The sequence below is a fragment of the Arabidopsis lyrata genome (genome assembly GCF_000004255.2).
Source record: "Arabidopsis lyrata subsp. lyrata unplaced genomic scaffold ARALYscaffold_1, whole genome shotgun sequence".
Lineage (NCBI taxonomy): Eukaryota > Viridiplantae > Streptophyta > Magnoliopsida > Brassicales > Brassicaceae > Arabidopsis > Arabidopsis lyrata.
Window position 1 is genome coordinate 32,539,770 of NW_003302555.1, and position 21,202 is coordinate 32,560,971.

The 21,202-nt window shown below is 34.3% G+C and overlaps 5 protein-coding genes and 1 pseudogene across 5 annotated transcripts; 3 read left to right on the top strand and 3 right to left on the bottom strand.

Moving 5' to 3' along the window:
• Window positions 1-1,737: 1,737 nt before the first annotated feature.
• LOC110224505 lies at window positions 1,738-4,129 on the bottom strand. Its single transcript, XM_021010602.1, has 3 exons — window positions 4,054-4,129; window positions 2,552-2,697; window positions 1,738-2,345 (listed from the first exon to the last, which is right to left on the bottom strand). The coding sequence occupies exons 1-3, from the start codon at window positions 4,127-4,129 to the stop codon at window positions 2,109-2,111; spliced, it is 459 nt and encodes a 152-aa protein (XP_020866261.1). The 3' UTR covers window positions 1,738-2,108.
• Window positions 4,130-5,149: 1,020 nt separating this feature from the next.
• LOC9328044 lies at window positions 5,150-5,703 on the top strand (annotated as a pseudogene).
• A 133-nt stretch (window positions 5,704-5,836) lies between these two features.
• Window positions 5,837-6,681, bottom strand: LOC9328045. The gene has a single exon (XM_002894611.2). It carries the CDS (start codon window positions 6,403-6,405, stop codon window positions 5,935-5,937), a length of 471 nt encoding a protein of 156 aa, XP_002894657.2. The 5' UTR covers window positions 6,406-6,681; the 3' UTR covers window positions 5,837-5,934.
• A 597-nt stretch (window positions 6,682-7,278) lies between these two features.
• Window positions 7,279-10,086, top strand: LOC9330719 (alkaline/neutral invertase A, mitochondrial). The gene is made up of 6 exons (XM_021013563.1): window positions 7,279-7,987; window positions 8,088-8,247; window positions 8,377-8,588; window positions 8,682-9,175; window positions 9,296-9,344; window positions 9,540-10,086. The coding sequence occupies exons 1-6, from the start codon at window positions 7,412-7,414 to the stop codon at window positions 9,867-9,869; spliced, it is 1,821 nt and encodes a 606-aa protein (XP_020869222.1). The 5' UTR covers window positions 7,279-7,411; the 3' UTR covers window positions 9,870-10,086.
• Window positions 10,087-12,078: 1,992 nt separating this feature from the next.
• LOC9328046 (putative pentatricopeptide repeat-containing protein At1g56570) lies at window positions 12,079-14,763 on the top strand. The gene is made up of 2 exons (XM_002891938.2): window positions 12,079-12,859; window positions 12,950-14,763. The coding sequence occupies exons 1-2, from the start codon at window positions 12,242-12,244 to the stop codon at window positions 14,165-14,167; spliced, it is 1,836 nt and encodes a 611-aa protein (XP_002891984.1). The 5' UTR covers window positions 12,079-12,241; the 3' UTR covers window positions 14,168-14,763.
• Window positions 14,764-14,779: 16 nt separating this feature from the next.
• LOC9328047 lies at window positions 14,780-15,446 on the bottom strand. Its single transcript, XM_002894612.2, has one exon. The coding sequence runs from the start codon at window positions 15,372-15,374 to the stop codon at window positions 14,874-14,876; it is 501 nt and encodes a 166-aa protein (XP_002894658.1). The 5' UTR covers window positions 15,375-15,446; the 3' UTR covers window positions 14,780-14,873.
• Between the last annotated feature and the right edge of the window lie 5,756 nt (window positions 15,447-21,202).

Genomic DNA, 21,202 nt, shown 5'->3' on the forward strand with positions numbered 1-21,202 from the left:
AAGAATTTGAATAACAATAGTCTTTTATCTTTGGAATCACAATATTTCTCTTCAGGTATCTATCATTCGCATGTTCTTTGTTGTCTCACTAAAAATCTTTCATGGAAAACTCCAATGGGATAAAAACCATGATAAGGGAAAAAAAGTACAACTACGCACATAATCATATTTCTCCCCCTGGAATCATCATCTTCAGGATATTACTCTTTCGGCAATTATAATAAGTAGAACCTTAATAAACAAAATCTTATCTTGGGTCAGTGAACTTCTGGTCAATACATTCCTTTTAATATAGAAGATTATTTCTCTAGTCTATATAGACTTCATGTCCAAAATTTCTTATATATACAATCTTTTAAACATTCATCTTGTACAAAGGAATTATTCATACTTTTCTTGTAAAGCTTACTATTTTAACTTTTCTTCTTAGTATGGTACTTCTAGACCAATTTCTATGTAAAATCTAAGGATCTTTGAGATAACACCTCTTTCGCTAGAAGTAAAAATTGTAATCTCGAGAAATGTTATGAAGACTCGGATTCATGAATACTCTGACTTCTACTTCCTCTAGGAAAATAATTTCATCTCAAATTCTTTCTTCAAATATTCTATTGTATGTGAAATCTCTATAGGAGAACTGATAATATTTCAATCATCAACATAACTATTCTTGTAGCCTTAGCTTCTTTTAGTAATACCAACTAAGTCGATTATCTTACATCATGATATCGATTTAATTTCACACATCTAGTTCTTCTCGAAAATGAGAATTTGTGTTGCTTCTGCCAATAGAATCCTTGAGGACTGCTTCTCGCAGTTTAAGTTTTAAATATGCTTGACTACTTCTAGCAATTAAATCTTTGTAAAGACTAAATCAAGTCTTTATGTTATTCTCAAACTGATAAGGGATCTACATAGTTGCATCTACCATATGAGAGTATACCTCTTTGTAATCGATTCCAAATCTTTGTGAGAATCATTTTTGCCTCTGAACGTGCTTTATATCTCATAAACTCCATTTATCTTCCACTAGTTTTACATATTCAAGTGTAAGGACTTCTACTCCAAATACCTTTTCTTTAAGAGACTTTAACTATTTTTCTATAATTTCTTTCCATGATTGGCCAATCATCATATTATGTACTTTTCAATAGAAAATTTTCTATTAACTATGGTTTATGATCTTCAACTTTCATTCATCATCAACTGCTTTACTGATTAAATCTTCATTTTATTAGTTTTTAAAACACCACTAATATTTGATATATCGAATGATCCTGATTAAAGTAAAATTGTATAAAACAAAAACTGTTTTTGTGGTATATCATTACTTAATAACAATTGTAAACTATAAAAGATAAATGTCTTATAAAATGATAAAATTTACAAATTTTTATATATAATATACACTACAAGAAAACATGCCTTTTGCGACCCCCAAAAGAGTCCTTAAACGGTCGCTAATCGTTGTTTGCGACTGAAAAAGTTGGTCGCTAAAAAACGGTCGCTAAATAAATTGGTCGCACTATCGTCGCATATTTGTGACGGTATAGAGACTGATATATGTTGTCGCATATAAGCAACGATATAGAGACGGAAATTAGGAGTCGTATATTTACGACGTCTTAGCTACGCCTAGTAATTAGCGACTAATTACTGACAAACATTATAGTTGTAGAATTGAGTCGAATTTGGGTTTGAGAGACTATTAATTAGTCGCAAATAAGCACAAATTTGGATTCTAAAAACAAATATTCCGAATTCAAATACATCCAAAATGTTGCTAATTTAAATCCTTAATGTTGCTAATCAAAAGCCTTACACATAACCTTATACATTCAAAAGATCCATCATGTTCATCATGTTCATAAGAGAAAGAACAAAAGTACTTAGAAGGATGGAGAAGGTGTCGTTGTGGCTGCGACGGTTCCTGTTGGTGCAGTGGCTGGATTGGTTTCTCCAGCCATTTCTTCTGCGTTGTTTTGTGCAGTGGCGGCTGTGGCTGGTGCATTGGCGGTGGCTGTTGCATTGGCAGCTGCTGTGGTGGCTGGTGCAGTTGGTTGTGGCTGAGATGCAACAAAAGCTACAAAGGCAGGATCACTCTCTTTTCAATACATTACCAGCCTCTCCAAGTTTGCAATCCGAGTTTGAGATGCTTGTTGCTCCACATCACGTCGAGCATTCTCTGCGTCGTGCTCAGCCATCTTTTGACGAAGTTGATCATGAAGCTCAGTAATGGAGGAAGAAGAGCTGCTAGCATAGCTTTCTTTTCTTTTCCCTTTCTTAAGGGTCACCTTAAGAGATCCAATGCCAAAATAGTTCCCCTTCACATCTGTTTCAGTACACTTAAGAAAAAAAAAACAAAATCATGCTCAAGCTAAAATAGAATCATTCAAGTATTCAAGTATTAGCAAATAGAGTCATTCAAGTATTGCTCATCAAAAACAGAATCATTCAAGTATTAATCATAAAACATGGACTGATTCTATATATGATTACCAAACAGTGATGATGATATGCAAACTCTAAACAAAAACTTACACGAAATTACCTTAAGAAAGAGTTCATTCTTTTCTTCAATGGTGAGAGTCCGGTGAGTTGACTGCTGAGAGGAATCATCTGAAGCGTCTACACCATCTTCATCCAGTTCAGACAGTCTCTCTTCTATGCTCTTATTATAGACCTCAGCTACTTGTTTGGCTTTACCATCTGCTCTTGTGTGTGTTTGCATAAACACTTCTCCATATGACACATGACGCCCCAATTCTTCCTCCTATAATGATACAAAGACATCATTAAAATCACAAAACAAAGAGGTAACAACATATAGTGATCTAAGTGCAATATTTAAAAACAAAGAAAGGTTATATAGATTCATACCAGCTCTTGGTGAACTTGCATGAATGATTTTTGCCTTGATACGTGTTTGTGGACTCCAAGACCATTACGATCACTGTTTCTGCACTGTGATGCACTTTCACTCCGTCCATTGCTTCCTCAGTTTTCCAATAAGCACACATCTGTGCCCACAGGTCATTACTGGTAATCCAATAGGGTTGTATACCAGTTCTCCTCGCTCCACTAACAATTCCTTTAAGTCACTAGACATTATTTTAGATTTGTTAGATAAGTCGTTTAATCGAGGTAACTTCGTCGCAAAATGCGTAACAAAGTAGTCACAAAAGAATAGCACATTCGTTGTAACACTAGGCAGTGGCAAAGTAATCGCAAAGAAACACACTTTTGCGACGGTCGTGTATGAGTCACAAACTAATATTTATGATTTCTAAACATTAAGATCAAAATACATTAGTATAAGTATTATATATCACTCCAGAGTCCATTTGTGAAGTGTATCTTTCAATTTATGTGATAAAACAATGATTTGGTAAGTTTATTTTCAAACTTACATAGATTAAGATCATTCTCTTTTAAAAGTATATGTAACATTTTATACATGATAGGTTGTTACAAAGATTTAGTTATAAACATGAAAAACTTAAAACATTAACAACTAATATTTCAATGTATTAGTTATAAGCATTGCAAAATATGGTTACTTAACATATTACACATTCTATTTTATCAAATTACAATTTTAAAAACAGAACATGTCTCTAAAGAGAGGCAAATTAGTTGTAAATGTACGACTATTTTGTGACGATTAAGATATTTCAGACAAAAAAAAATTGGATGTCGTTTGGGTTGCAAAAGTATCGTAAAAGGGTCGCGTATTTATGACCGTTCTCGGACTATACTATGGCGTCGTATATTAGCAACGAATATGCGTCTGTTTTTGTCGTAGTCGTTAATGAGTCACTTAAGTGTAACAAAAGCGTCGCAAATATTTGCGACTAAAAAAAGAGCCACAAAAAGGAGTCGCAAAAGGCTTGTTTTCTTGTAGTATATATGTAACCATTAAATTTTAAAAATCACTAATTTTAAAAACAAATTGTCCCGCAGTGTACCGTGGATTAAAATATAGTTCTATTCTATATTATTTGACACTCCTAGCCATGTAAACAAAGGATTTAATCAAACTTCTTAGCAAACCAGAGATCTGACCAAACTGCATCAACACAGTCATGACACCTTTAAAAGAAGTCGTTGATTCATCCGTGAATATCATGACGTCTTCCGCGAAGCTCAAGGACGTATGGTTGAGTTTATGGCAATGAGGATGGTACTTTGATACGCAATTCTAGAAAGAACGTTGTTGACAATAACAAAAACATATAAGATAAAAATAAAAAAAAATCTCCTTGGCATATATACACCATGAAGTGCCGAAGAAACCCCCAAGTTTCCCTAAAAATACACAAGTAAGCACAATGGATTTAACATCGAAAACACATGAACTTACCATCATCTGTCTTTGGTATTAGTAAGAGGATTTATCGCATAGATACTCCGAGGTAAAAATCCAGAGAAGAAAAGAACTGAACTGCAGTAACAAAATCATATATTTCAACCAATTAATAGGCCATAATACCTGGTAGAACTCAACCGTGTAACCATCATGTCCTAAGCATTTGTCTATTGGCGAATAGAAAAGCACTACTTTTATTGGTGTGGCAGATACCAACCTATGAGCTTTTTGATAATCTAGGATTTCTTTTAGAGTTTCTTGGAACATGGTTATTAGTCAATATATATTAATTTGGATCTTTTTATTTGCCATGTTTGATAATTATGGTGACACGGGTCAACATCGAATTAAGGGTCTAAGATTAGCTAAAACCTTGTCTAACCACAACAAACTTAAGTTATCCGACTAACTCTAGGGATGAGTTCAACTAGAACTCGACACTCGTAATTTGGATGGACATAGTTAAGCGTTTTTTACTCTTTTTCAAAAACTAATCTCGTTTTGTGAAAGACCAATCTAGCTTTCTTTGCAGTTTAATTTTATAAAATGCAAGTCCGATATAATCCCGCGATGGAATAACCTCTGTTAGGCTGGTACTTACAAATTCAAATCCTTTTTAGGTTGACCACAAATTGATAGTCTCCGATGATTTTTTACCTCAACTATTAATAGCAAACTCATACTAATTGAGAAACAACAAAAAAGCTTTAAATACAAATGTAGCACACACGAAAACAAATCAACACGAAAAAGATCTAAACATCTACCAAAAATCTCTCAATATTTCTATTCGTGTGTAGCCTTTGCATGCTTGGCTATATATCCAGTGCCGGAATCAGGAATCGGGAACGAACTCAAAAACAAAAAACTCTTGTGGATGAGGTGTTATTCCAAAAATGACGTTATAGGTCCAAAAATAATACCAATCGGAGGGCATTTTATAGATAATTTTCGTACTAACATTTGGAGTACGACTCGTTTCATGTGTACCTTGAGACAAGGGCCTAATTATAGACACTATCAAAACTTTACAGCATTTAAACAATTTAGTTATAAGGATTATGGAGGCTTATGGGATTGGATAGCAAGAGAAGATAAAATCTATTTAAAGAAAAGACCTGGGTTACATGTTAGAAATCCAGTCAATATGCATAAAGTGTATGATTGGATATATTAAAAAACGTTAACAAGCTATTTGAAAATAAAAAGAGTTCTAATATTCAGGGAGAGTTTAAAATGACAATAACATTATTTGTCTTGTGTTGAGTCTATCATTTATGTATAAAATCTAAAAATTTAGTTGTTAATCATTTCCTTATTTGTAAATCTCTAATAAAAAATTATGGTATTCAAACTATATAATATTTCTAGTATCAATAAATAACTAAACCAAATCTAATTTATTTGATACTTTAAAAAGTTTTAGTTATTCGTATGATATTAACTAAAACTTTGGGACTTATTAAATAAAACTTTGAACATGTGGGACACTGTGTAAATTTAATTTTACATACATCACGACATAATTATATTACGTAAGTTACATATGAATGAAATTTTCTTAATTATAGATATTTGCTTACTTCTGAATCCTTTCTCAGAATCGATTTCAATGGTTTCAAAGACATAACATCATGCTCATCGAAAGAACTAAAACTTCCTTTCGATGTCCTCCTCTTGATTCTCCTTGAACTTATTCGTATCTCATCAACTTCATCCTTTATGCTAACAATTTTTCTTGGAGCCTTTTCTTTTGGTACACGTAACTCTACTTGTTCTCCATCAACCGATAATCTCTCATTTTTCTCCATGTTTTCTACAACATTGCTTATGATATTAGAGCCAATATCAGAATTTTCTTCGTTTGATACAACAATACCAAGTGTCTGTGGTTGGCCAAGTGTTACTTTCTTCAAAGCCTGTGTTGCTAATAACTTCACCAAGCAATCGTAGAATCGTCTCCAGATATTGAGAGGACGACGTTGAAGTTCTCGTTCTTTGCACACCATTTTTTGATCGAGTAAAGAGAAAAGCATGTTTTTTGGTTTTGGGAGTTTATGGTTGGCTCAAAATGTAAGAAAAAACAAAAAGAAGAGCAATAATTCATTGTCAATGATGAAGATATGGTTAATTAACTTGTAAGAGTGGACTACTCGGAAGAAACAAGTTTGGGATAAAGATTGAGTAATCTGATTCTTTGATTTTACATGAAGACATCTTTTTTATGCTTAATTTTTTATAATCTTTCGCTCTATATGTAGATGTATATACTAGGTTTATCAAATTTTACATTATTACTTATAGCTATAAATCATAACGTCTACTAAAAGTTATTATTTTAACAATATACATAATATTAGTTTTTTTCTATTTTGTAGAGAAACGTCAGAAGTTTTATTGAAATTAAGATAGAGTTTAGTCTTAGATAGAATTTACCATGCTAAGGTTGTTGATGTTTTGCATGACCTAGGAAATGTTTGTATTTGAGTTCATCGACGAATTGCAACCATGGGAAAACAAGATTTTTGGAAGTGTAATGTCCTATCAGTGATTTCTACAGTTAAGTCACCCTCGAATCCGAAAATATCCTAGGCAAAATAACCGAATGGATACTAAATTTTAAAACCGAAAAAACCGGAACCGAACCGAAATTTGAAAATATCGGAATGGATACTAAATTTTGAAACCGAAATAACCGAAATCGAATGGACCCAACCGATAACCGAACGGTTAACCGAAAGCCCATGCCTAATATATATATTAAAAAAAAAAAAAGTCGATAAAGGTCAAAAAAATTAATAATAAAAGGTACAAGAGTAAACCGGTGTAAACCGTTTCGACCAAAAAAGGAAAGAAAAAATAATCAATCTTCTTCCCCAATCCCAAATTTTAAACCTAAATTATTTTCCCAAATTGAATATTCTCATTCCCAATCATCTCCTTCTTCTCCATCGCTAATTGATCGAACCTTAAACCCTAATTCATCATTTTGATTCTTTTTCCATTTGGTTCATTCTTCGAATTCCAGACTCGTCTCTAACCATGAGCGCAATCTATCTCCTCCGCAAAATTTCCACGAAAACTCCTTCACGATTTCACAGAAGCCTCTTCTTCTCCACTTTCTCCAAAGAATCAAAACCAGATTCATCACGAACAAACTCAATTCGCCATTTATCAAGCCAGAGATTCATCCCTTCGTCCATTTACCGTTTTCCCCAATCAAAAATTTTACCAAATCGAAAATTCTCCACATCCGTTGAAACCAATTCCAGTGACAAAAGTTTCGAGAGAATTCATGTTCAGAGTGGTGCAATTTTAGAAAGGATACACAAAATCGAAGAAGAAGAAACTGTTTCTAAAGTAAATGTAGAAACTGAGAGAGTTGTGAGAGAAGAGAGTGAAGCTGAGAAAGAAGCGTGGAGGATTTTGGAAAACGCTGTTGTTAGGTATTGTGGTTCGCCGGTTGGGACTGTGGCGGCGAATGATCCTGGAGATAAGATGCCTTTGAATTATGATCAAGTTTTTATTAGAGATTTTGTGCCTTCTGCTTTAGCTTTTTTGCTTAAAGGAGAAGGTGATATTGTTAGGAACTTTCTTCTACATACATTACAGCTTCAGGTATGTGTTATGATGAATCTCTCATTGATGTATATGTTGATAATTGATGTGGTGGTCTGGTGGGGTTTGGTATTGATGGAGATTTTGTTTGTTGTTTTAGAGTTGGGAGAAAACTGTAGATTGTTACAGTCCTGGACAGGGTTTGATGCCTGCGAGTTTTAAAGTAAGAACCGTGGCGCTTGATGAGAACACTACGGAAGAGGTTTTGGATCCGGATTTTGGTGAATCAGCTATTGGTCGTGTTGCTCCTGTGGATTCTGGTCAGTAGATTGTTAGAAAATGTCAATGTGTACATGCATATGCCATTTACTGTTCTTTGCGAGTGGCTTTGGGAGAGCTATGTGGTTTGAATTCTCTGTGGGACTGATTGTTTCTTTTGTACTTTATAGGTTTGTGGTGGATTATTCTCTTGAGGGCATATGGAAAGATAACTGGAGATTTCTCATTGCAAGAGAGGATAGATGTTCAGACAGGGATAAAGCTTATCATGAACTTGTGTTTAGCAGATGGATTTGATATGTTTCCTACGCTTTTGGTCACTGACGGTTCTTGTATGATTGATCGTCGTATGGGTATCCATGGCCATCCTCTTGAAATCCAAGTAATAGTTCTTTGTCTCATTGTCTTTTGACAGCGTTGAAATATTTTTTGTGAGACTTAAACATGAATTTTTTTCTCTTTGGATATATTGCAGTCGTTATTCTACTCAGCACTCAGATGCTCCCGTGAGATGCTTTCTGTTAATGACAGCTCTAAGAATCTTGTAAGAGCCATTAACAATAGGTTAAGTGCTCTTTCCTTTCATATCAGAGAATACTACTGGGTGGACATAAAAAAGATCAATGAGATATATCGGTACAAGACAGAAGAGTATTCCACGGATGCTACTAACAAGTTCAACATCTATCCTGAGCAAATTCCTCCATGGCTCATGGACTGGATTCCCGAGCAAGGTGGTTATCTTCTCGGGAACCTACAACCTGCGCACATGGATTTCAGATTCTTCACGCTTGGGAACTTTTGGTCTATTGTTTCGTCCTTGGCTACACCAAAGCAGAATGAAGCTATATTGAACTTAATTGAAGCTAAATGGGACGATATTATTGGGAATATGCCTCTTAAGATCTGTTACCCTGCATTAGAGTACGATGATTGGCGTATAATAACTGGAAGCGACCCAAAGAACACGTGAGTTTCGCTTACTTGTAACTTTCTCCTTTGTGAACTCCCTTGGCTTGTGACAATATCTGTATTTTCCTTGAACTTTTTCGGTGAATCAACCCTGAAAACACTTGTCAAAATTTGCAGGCCTTGGTCGTATCACAACAGTGGATCCTGGCCAACACTTCTTTGGCAGGTATGCAGATATATGTCAGTAATTTGGATTAGATAAAAAAATATTAACAATACTCGGATATGCATATAATTAAACAACTTGCTTGATGCTAATGAGACCACAAAAATCAACTGGTTACAATTTCAGAGTTTCATCGGTAACGTCTGAGGATTTCTGGTTTATAATAGACTTTTGTGTGTTTGATTTTCGAAACAGTTCACATTAGCATGTATGAAGATGGGAAGACCAGAGCTAGCGGAAAAGGCTCTTGCAGTGGCTGAGAAGAGACTGTTGGCAGATCGTTGGCCAGAGTATTACGACACCCGATCTGGCAAATTCATTGGAAAGCAATCCCGGCTTTACCAGACATGGACAGTTGCTGGATTCTTGACTTCTAAACTCCTCCTAGCTAATCCAGAGATGGCATCACTATTATTCTGGGAAGAAGATTATGAACTTCTGGATATCTGTGCCTGTGGTCTCAGAAAATCTGACCGGAAAAAATGCTCCCGAGTCGCTGCCAAGACTCAGATTCTTGTTCGATGAGTGCAAAACACAGTCTCTTTTACTTCTCTGAACACTCAAAACGCAATAAGCCTTTTAGGCTATAGGTCTTACAGAAATTGAAAATTCATCACAGAAATTGTATGTCACATACTAACATATATTATTTATTGATCTCTGCTTGTGTGTATATATATGATTGCAACAGTTTTATATTGTTGCAGCTTCGTAGATGGCAAAGTAAGTGTTGCTTATGCTAGATTTTACCAAATTGTCATTTTATCTCTACCAAGCATTGCCCTGAGTAGTTTATGCTTCTACACGCGGCCTGGACAAATTGTCCGAACCAAATCGAACCAACTAAAATTTTCAGGTGTACCAAGTAAACCGAGAGGTTCGTTTTTACAGTTCTGGTATTTGAACTGGTTTGCTTTGGTTATTATCTTAAACCTCGAAATAAAATTGATACCCCAGTTTTACTTGTACCCCTTGTTCAAAAACGCGGGCGCCTAGCCGCCTAGTCGGCCGCCTAGGCGCTCCGCGGGACACAACCGCCACGATTATGTCCTAATCGGACTAATTAATCGTTGACCGATTTTTGGACCGCCTAACTACTCTCGGCGTTGAAAATCGGATTAATAACCGATTAAATAAAGTTCTAACTTGTAAAGCTTTTACTTGTTGGGCTATTAAATGGGCCTCAGCTTTACCGATGGTTTAATCATACAAGATGGGTGGAGAGTGCAGTATTTATAAGCAAAGTCTTCAGTTCTCTTTCTCTTGCCTAACCGATAAGGGACTTTTGATGTTAACGAATGTTTTAGTTCGTTCTCTTTAGAAATTAGAATTCCCATTTCTCTTTTATTTCCTCTTTTTTGGTCTTTGTAATTAATTCTATTATTTATTACTAAAAATATCAACGTTGGATCATTTCCTAATCCATAAAATCTGGATAATAAACATTAATTTAAATACTACATTTATATACTAATTGACTATTTTGTATTAGACACACAAAAAAAGAGTTTCCTCAAGATCAATTTTGCCAAAATTAATTTTTTGTTGACAATTATTTGAATATTTATATACATAGCAAAATATATTTATTTTTTAACATTACATTAAACACATTAATGCATAAAACATTTATTTATTTAATTTTAACATTAAATAAAATAAAATAATACATAAAACTAATCCCCGATTAATATCCGATTTTCCGCCTAGGCGCTAGGCCCAGCTCGAGCGCCCGACTAACGCCTAGCAATTTTTTGAACAAGGCTTGTACCCTACCCCGACTCTAGTGGTAGTGGGGGTCGATCTCGATCTTATAATGCTTTTACTTGACCTTTTTTATTTCTACTTTTAGTACTTAACAGAAATTCATAAAAATTGAACCAAAAGTTGGGTACTAACCAAATTTTAATCAAATTTTAGCTAACTGAACAGCAATTTCATCGAAAATAACCACAATCTAAAACCAAATCGAAATATTAAATACAGTAAAACCTCTATAAATTAATAATGTTGGGACCATGATATTTTATTAATTTATAGTGATATTAATTTATCTATAAATTAATAATTATTAATTTATAGCGTAAATTAATATTTATTAATTTATAGAAAGTTTTGTTTCAATTGTAAAAACTTTTTAAAAAAAAATACGAGCTAAAGCAATGTGATCTAACTAAGATTAATGTTTTGGATGTTATAAATTTTATAGTTTTAGCCTTAAACACTTAATATTTCGAAAAAAATAATTTATATTGACAATGAATATCAACGATTATAAAATTCACATATACAAACGATATACATAAATTAAAATTCACAAAGACATCCATTGTTGTATTTTAAAAACATATACGACTATTAAAAAAAAAATTATGCATATTCAAAATATGAAAACTTACAAAAATTTTTGGCTATTTTTATGAAAAACACTAAAACTATTACATGATTATTAATTTATGATATTATTGGGACTATATTTTTATATAGGGATTTCAAAAAAATTATTATCTTATTATCTTATCGAATTTGGTTAATTTTTACATTGGTCCGACTCGGGACCGGCCAAATTTATTAATTTATCGTGTTTATTAATTTATCGAGTATTAATTTATAGAGGTTAGTACTTCTTTACAATACCCGAACCGAACTTTCACCTACCAAAACCGAGCCGATATTATTCGGTTTAACTTCCAAAAACCTTTATTTCAAAACCGAATTATCGGAAACTCGAACCAACCCGACCGGATACCAGAACACTCCCAAATACGCTTTGCTGACTCAGAACGAAACGATCACGACTTGCGAGCTTTCTCGTTCCGACAATGGCGAAATTACTACAGAATCCAGAAGTCCCAAACCAACTGTGATCAGACAACGTTTTGGTCTAAACGCAAGACATGAGCATAACGAAATTTGCACGCTCCAATGCGTTTAAACCAATCCCAAACTTTGTCAGAAGCTCTCTACGCAACGCTTGCGTCGAGTCAAGTCAAAACACAGAGTCTCCTCCATATAAACCCAAGAAGCATCACATTTTAGCAACAAATCTCATCGTTTCATATTTCGAAAAAGGTTTAGTCGAAGAAGCACGCTCACTGTTCGACGAAATGCCTGAGAGAGACGTAGTTGCTTGGACCGCAATGATTACTGGTTACGCTTCTTCCAACTACAATTCTTGTGCTTGGGAGTGTTTTCACGAGATGTTTAAGCAAGGAAGGAGTCCGAATGAGTTCACGCTCTCGAGTGTTTTGAAGTCTTGTAGAAACATGAAGGTTTTGGCTTATGGTGCTTTGGTTCATGGAGTTGTGGTTAAACTTGGTATGGAAGGTTCTTTGTATGTTGACAATGCGTTAATGAATATGTACGCTACTTGTTCGGTAACAATGGAGGCGGCTTTTTTGATTTTTCGGGATATTAAAGTTAAAAATGATGTTACATGGACTACTTTAATCACCGGGTTTACACATTTGGGTGATGGCATTGGTGGTTTGAAGATGTATAAGCAAATGTTGCTGGTAATTTTGCTCTATCCCTCGTGTTTTCGGTGAAGTTGTTATGTTTTTGGGTTGAGATTCTAACATTTTGGATCTGTTTTGTGTGTTCAGGAGAATGCAGATGTGACACCTTACTGTATAACAATAGCGGTTAGAGCTTCAGCTTCGATTGATTCTGTTACAACCGGCAAGCAAATTCATGCGTCGGTGGTTAAACGCGGGTTTCAGTCTAACCTTCCGGTGATGAACTCTATATTAGACTTTTATTGCAGGTGTGGTTATTTATCAGAGGCGAAACGCTATTTCCATGAGATGGAAGATAAAGATTTAATCACATGGAACACTTTAATATCCGAGCTTGAGCGATCAGATAGTAGTGAAGCTCTGCTTATGTTTCAGCGGTTTGAATCGCAAGGCTTTGTTCCGAATTGTTACACTTTCACAAGTTTAGTTGCTGCCTGCGCCAATATAGCGGCATTGAACTGTGGCCAGCAACTTCATGGAAGGATTTATAGAAGAGGGTTTAACAAGAACGTTGAGTTAGCTAATGCTTTGATCGATATGTATGCTAAATGCGGTGATATACCAGACTCTGAAAGAGTATTTGGCGAAATCGAAGAGAGGAGGAATTTGGTTTCTTGGACTTCAATGATGATTGGGTATGGGTCACATGGTTATGGAGCAGAAGCTGTTGAGCTTTTTGACAAAATGGTTAGTTCGGGTATTAGACCTGACCGGATTGTGTTCATGGCAGTTCTGAGCGCGTGCCGCCATGCTGGTCTAGTGGAGAAAGGATTAAAGTACTTTAATGTGATGGAAAGTGAGTATGGCATAAATCCAGACCGAGATATTTACAACTGTGTGGTGGATTTGCTTGGAAGAGCGGGGAAAATAGGCGAGGCTTATGAATTGGTTGAGAGGATGCCATTTAAGCCAGACGAATCCACTTGGGGAGCGATTTTGGGGGCTTGTAAAGCGCATAAACACACAGGATTGATAAGCAGATTAGCTGCAAAAAAAGTTATGGAGTTGAAACCGAGAATGGTGGGGACTTATGTGATGCTTTCATACATCTATGCAGCAGAAGGGAAGTGGGTCGAATTCGCGAGAGTGAGGAAGATGATGAGGATGATGGGGAACAAAAAAGAAGCCGGTATGAGCTGGATCGAGGTGGAAAATCAAGTTTTTAGCTTTGCCGTGAGCGATAAAATGTGTCCTAACGCGAGTTCCGTATATTCAGTCTTGGGGTTACTGATAGAAGAGACCAAAGAAGCTGGCTATGTTCCTGACTTAGACTCCCTAGTTTATGATCAAGAAGTCGGAACTTAAACATGAGATGAAAATCCGGTTTCTGATTCCGTGATCGAGTAAACTGGAGAGCATTTGCCAAATTAATGCTCTAGTGCTGCTGTTTGTTGTTAAGTTATCGGTTGGATTGATGCTCAACCGATTTTTTCGCCCATTGAATGACGCAAGCAACAACTAACAAAGATCAAGAAAGTAATGAATGACATCAAAAGATTGTTGAAGACCACAGAATCTGACAATATCTGGACAAACCTCTTTTAGGTATGGCTCTATCTATACATATAGTATTGTAGACTGTCCCACTAATTAAAGAACAAACATCACCATACCTCGATTTAGATCAGGTAATGGCTAAGTTTAGTATCAGGTCAATCTTAACCTGCCTCAATGGATCAAATGTTGTTGGCCTATTTATAGTACACACTCTTCTTTCTTGTGTTGAGATTGTGACTTGTTATAGCTTCCAAGAAACTTTTAGAAATCGTTGGCTATGAAGTTTCCTTCCTTCAAGCAAAAGTTATAGCTTTCTGTTGAAATGTTAACATCAGAAGCTTGTCCAGATCTAGACAATAGGTTTTTTGATAATACAGAATCTGCTTTATTTAAGGATATTGATTTAATTAGATATCTATAGACTCCAAATCTGAAATTGTATCATCTTATTGATAAAGGAAATTAAGCAGCAAATAGCAGAAAGTAATACATGATTAGAGATAGATTAAAGAGACTAAGCATCTGTGACTGCAACAGCTTCTTTGACCTCAGTGGTTCCATTGTTCTTCTCCATTGCAGGTTTCTCAACCTCAGGAACAACAAAAGCCGACACTGGGAAAGTCCTGGACAAACCTGTCGGTGTCCTGAAATTGATCTTCCCTGAACTTATCGGCTGCTCCAAGGTAAGCTCATTGAGAGTAACCCAAATAAGAAGCTCTTTGGCCTTAACACCGGTAAGCTTCTTGATCTTTCCGACCTCCACCTGGGCAGTGACCTCGGTGGCGTAAGAGACAAGTTTCCCAATTTCTAGAAACTTGTGGGTGATGCTCTTCTTCTGCTTCAGCCAGACAATACCTGTCTCTCTGTCGTAACCAACCTCTTCAATGTCCTTCAATGGCAATAAACCATTAGGCATGGAAACTTCCTTGAGAAACTCCTTTGTCTTCTCACGACATATCTCATCTCCTGTGTATTTCTCTGCCCTAGCTCTCACTTCATCTGTAACCAAACCCATCTCTGTGTTTTTTTTTTTGGTGTTTGATTTGTTTTGTGTTAAGATCTCTGTTTTTTAGGTTTTAAGCGAGAGATCTTTGCCTTTTCATTTATAGGTGGTGGGATATGAATTCACCCTTGTATTCTTTATTAAATTACGGATTTTGCCATTGTGTGAAATTTAATGACATGTGTAGGCATGACTATGAAAAGCTCCTACAACGGTTTAGGCTTATAAAGTCAAAGATTAATGGACCTTGGGATGTTAAAAAAGGTACACAATTTGAGCAAAAAAGTAGTTGATCATTGCCTTAAGTGTGAGTCTTTTAGTTTTAAAATTCAATCTGCAAAAATAAAAACATAAATATTGAAATTAGTACAAATGGCCACACATTTATATCAAGATCAAAATCAAGATATCACCCATTTTTATTTATTGTTCTTACTAGCATTTTTTTCTGAAAGAAATGGTTTAAATTTATTTGTTAGGTGAAAAAATTGATGAATTAAATTTAAATAGAAAAGAATATATTTCAAAGGTGAAAAAAAACTACTTCAAATGGCCACCCATTTATATCAAGATTAAAAATACCTTGATTTTAATTGATTTGTTAGCTTTTTAAAATGGGTAGATTAGTTTATTAGGTGATGAATTTAATATTTTGGGGTATTGGATTGAAATAGAAAAGAAAAATTTGGAAAAAAATGTGATGCATGTATGTATATAGTGTAAAGGTCTTTAATGGTTATAGTTGGGCAGATTTATGGCCTAAATTAAAGTGACTTGGGTGAGGAGACAAACGTTACATAATATAACCAATAATGTATCGACACGAGTCCAATCGCATTTTTTTCATTTGTAGGTAGGACGGTCACCTTATTTAATCGCATTGTGAGGTAACAACTTGCAAATGTGAAGAAAAATTAAAAACAAACAAAAGTACATGAATCATGGTTTCGTATGCAAATATATATTCGTCTACATCACGAGATTGCAAAATATATAATATTTAGGTTAACTTTTCTATATATAGAAATAGAACAAGTTAGAAAGTGAAATACAGAGGGGCAATGCATTGAGATTATTAGTCATGTAGATAAAGTTGTTAACATGCATTAAAAAAAACTAATGGTAATTTTTCACACAAAAAAATTATAATGTTAACAAATATAATACAAATTTATTCAACAAAATATTGTTTTTTTTTAGTTGTATATAATGTGTTTTGACCGAAAAAAAAAGTAGTGGATATATGTAATTTAATATTTTTGACTATAAATACTTTTTCCTGAAATGCAGATGCTACTACCATAAACCCTTCAGATATATTTCTATATATTCAATTAGGATTGAAAAAGCTTACATGAATTAATGTTAGGTTCATGCTTTTAAAAATTGATGAAAAATTAAGTATTTCACCATAAGATACATACCTATTCGTCCGATATATTTCTATTTATAAAATTATTGAAAAAGAAACCAACATGAACTAATGTAAGGTTCATGCTTTCATATTTTAATGAGATATTATTCAAACATACCATAAACCACAAATTAATTCATAGAATAGAATGGAAGATAAATTTTTTGGGTTAGTTGGGTAGATAAATGTTTTGGGAGGGTTATTTGCAAAAAAAAATAAAATAAAAATAAAAACATGGTGGAAAAACAATAATTAACTAATGTTGTGTGATTTTAAATAAATTTTGTAATGTCAAATAAAATAACATGAATTTTTTCTTTACTATATGCTGTGGTATAACAATTGACTTTGTTAATTTTGGGCGTAAAGGTCGCATAAGTTGAAATAGTATACTGACATTAACTTTTTTTTTTGTTTAAATGTGAAATTAATTTAATAAAAAAAAAACATGTTATGTACAAAATGAGAGATAAAAAGACAATTTCTAGAGATATTAACCTTTTTTACAAATAAGAAAATTTAATTTCGCTATCTAGTTAATGTGGAATTAGAGATAATATATGTTGAAGAAACAAACAAATCTTGAAGAAAATGACTATCTTTTTAATTTCTTTTTACATAGATAATGTTACTTGATTTATTGTTGGCAAGCTTTCAATCTTAAGATCATAATAGAGAGACTATCAATCTAAAAAGGGTGAGTTAAAAATATATACATGGAAGAAAAAGAAATTAAGAATGTATACATACAAATAAGAAATTTACTTCTCTTTTTTCCATGCAAATTAGATATGACAAAACTACCCCTACACAAAGATACGACAAAAAAATAATTCAATATCTACAAAGGATATGTTTTGAGACGCAACATAGATGTTGGAGAGAATAGTTAGCAGATAACGTATTATCGGAGTAATATCGTTAGCAAAACATGGATGGGGTTTAATAGATGGATGAAAAGACTTAGGTAAAAACCTACTCAACATGTTAATAATATACTTAACGAGATAAATAGAATTTCAGTTATCGAACCAACGATTAAATTTCAAACTTGGATTATATATGCGAAAACAATAACATTATTATTAAGAAGATAACAAAATATTCACCGTGATAAACAAAATGTTGACTTGCAGCTGGGTAATCATATAGAAAATAATACATGCATTGGGAGAGTTAGCATCTAATGTGTTATCGGGGTAATATCGTTAGCGAAACATTACTAGTGGTTTGATGGATGGATGAAAAGACTTAGATAACCACCCAGTGGCGGATCTAGAAAAATTGTTTGATGGTGTCAAAATAAGTTGGTTCAAAAAAATTTACAACCTGATAAGAAATACAACCATATATAATATCCAAAAAAATTTTTACAACGCCGATATAGATCATTACAACGTAACATAAAAAAAATTCATCACAAATCTTCATCTTAAAGATATATCCTACGCTCACTCATGTTTTGGAAACGTTTGATCACCGTCTCGTTTGTAACAGATTCAAGAACCTGTTTTTCGATGTAACACACAAGACAATCACTTAAGAACTGATCACCAATACGATTGCGCGATGTTGTCTTCACAATATTCATAGCTGAGAAGCATCTTTCAACGGTTGAGGTCGCGACGGGTAAAATTAAAGATAGCTTCACAAGTCGATAAATCAAATGATGTGAAAGATGTTTCCTTGTCTTCACCATGACCTCAGCAAGATCTCCAAGACTCTTTAGATTAGTAAATCTATCATCTTGTTGCACATTATCAAGATAGATGTCTAATTGATGATCAAGAGATTTTCGCTCCACGAAACTAAAATCATCCGGATAAAACTCAGCCAATCTCACGAGCTTTGCTTTGTCAAATTCACAAAATGAATTAATCGGACTTAAGGACGCCGTGCAAACAAGTAGTTCAGAATTTACCTCGTTAAAACGATCATTAAACTCTTGAAGTTGCATATCTAAGACCGTGTAGAAACAATTCACCTTATAATGATGTAAATTGCTTATATTTGTCCTTTTCCTTGGCATTCTTGAATCAACAAAGTCTCCCGCCATATTGAGCATTTCCGTGTTATATTTCTCAGTAAAGGAAAGAATTGTCTCCATAGATGCATCCCATCCATCATCTCTAAGCTTCTGCAACTGTCGTTTAGTGGACTTCACCAATGACATGGCATTCAAAATATCTTGATCTCTTCGTTGTAGAGCCATTGATAAGTTATTAGTGAGTCCGAGAAGAAGTAGCATCAACTTAAGATAGAAGACAAAATCAAACGTGTGAAAATATTTGAGGAGGCCGTATGCTTGTCTTCTTTTGGTGGTCTCACTGCCTTCGTCTTGTACATACTCGAGAACCTCAATGACGGAAGAAAACAACTCAACAAGTCGAAGTAATGTTTTATAATGTGAGCCCCAACGAGTACTTCCGGGTCTTTGAAGTGAAAGCTCTTGATTCTGTCCCGTTCCACTTTTAATTTCACCATTACTAATCCCTTCTTCTACTTTCTTTCTATGACTTTCTCGAATCATGTCTTTTCTCTTACATGAAGCTCCAACAACATTCATCAAAACTGAAATCATATCAAAAAAGTTTCCAACTTCAAAATGTTTTTTTTGCGATTGCCACAACAACTAATTGAAGTTGATGAGCAAAGCAATGAACATAATGTGCAGAGCTACTTTCTTTCGAAACCAATGATCTCAATCCATTGAATTCACCCTTCATGTTGCTAGCTCCATCATAACCCTGCCCTCTCACTTTTTTCATACTCAATCCATATTTAGAAAACAGAGAATCAATAGCATGTTTCAAAGATATCGCAGAAGTATCCTTCACATGAACCACACCAACAAATCTTTCTTTGATGATCTCATATCTATCAACAAAACGCAAAACCACAGCCATTTGCTCTTTATCGGAGACGTCGGCAGATTCGTCCACAAGCAAACCAAAGACATCGTTATCAATTTCCTTAATAACAGATTTAATCACTTCTTCAGCAAAGCAATTGACAATATCCTTTTGAATGGGAGGAGACACCATTTGGTTGTTCTTAGGAGCATTATTCAGCACCACTTTTTTTATAGCCTCATTTTGATGAGCAGTATATCTTACAAGCTCTAAGAAGTTTCCTTTATTTGCTGACTTTTCTGATTCATCATGGCCACGAAAAGGCAATCCTTGGTGTAGCAAGAACCTTGAAGTATCAATGGAAGCATTCAACCTAATACGATACTCATTTTTCACAATATCACTTTGCTTATGTAGAGAATGTATGATGGACTGACCTTGTCTCATCAAGTAGTCACACTTGTTTTTGGCATTATTGTGTAAACTGCCCACACCACCAACGTGAGAAGCCAACCTGTCTGCCTTATTCCAACCATAAAAGCCCTCTGTTACAAAAGCTTCATTACGACCTCGTTTTGCAACGTGATCTCTAAATAAATAACAACACAAACAGAAAGCTTCATCTTTTTCCACACTATACTCCAACCAATCACCATATTTATCAAACCATTTTGGATTAAACCGCCTCTGAAAATCTCCTATCTTTCTTTGTGGAAAAATATGTGCACGAGGTTGACAAGGTCCTCTAGTCAAATATATGCGCCTTACTTTATCTCTTTGATTAGGATGATAGTCCAATATTCTTTTTCGATGAGCCGGATCACATGGCAAGTCATCCAAATTATCATTAGGTGGTGGAGATTTTCTCTTTAAAAACCGATCAATTGATTCCATTGATTTCGAACTCACCTAAAGAAAAAGAAAACAAGTTGATTTAGTGAGATATGTAATAAAAACAGAATGTAGATAAAAACAATGGACACATGCACACAGCACAGACCTTTCTTTTGAGTTTTGAATAATTTTGAACAATTTTTAGACATACACAAACACATGATATGAACTCTGTACAAAGATATACCTCATATTTTCTTATCAAAGCTCAAATTTTAGTATTACTAAGTACTAACTACTTTACAGTTTGTACCAATAATTAAAACAAAATTGTTAACTGTTCTTATAAGTTTATCATTTAGTTTATTAGCCTACAAGAACAACTGAACAAGACTACAACAATGAATTAAATCAATGGCAATTGACAATATATCATCATATTTTAAGCGTTTGTCAAAAAGCAAAAATCAAACAATTTTAATGTATGAAAAACTGAAAGTTTGTTACCTAAAATTGAAATTTGACAACGATAGTTTCTCTGAGAGAGAAAAAAAGGATGAAGACGCAGTCTTGTGAAGACGTGAAGTGAGATTCTCTTGAGAAAACGAATCGTCTTTCATACGACACCATTATTATTGAGTTACTACAGTTTTCAATTGGGTTGGATTAAAATGATTGGACTCTATAATCACTTAATTGGGCTTCACATTTGCTTTTATAAGTTGAATTGGGTCACATCA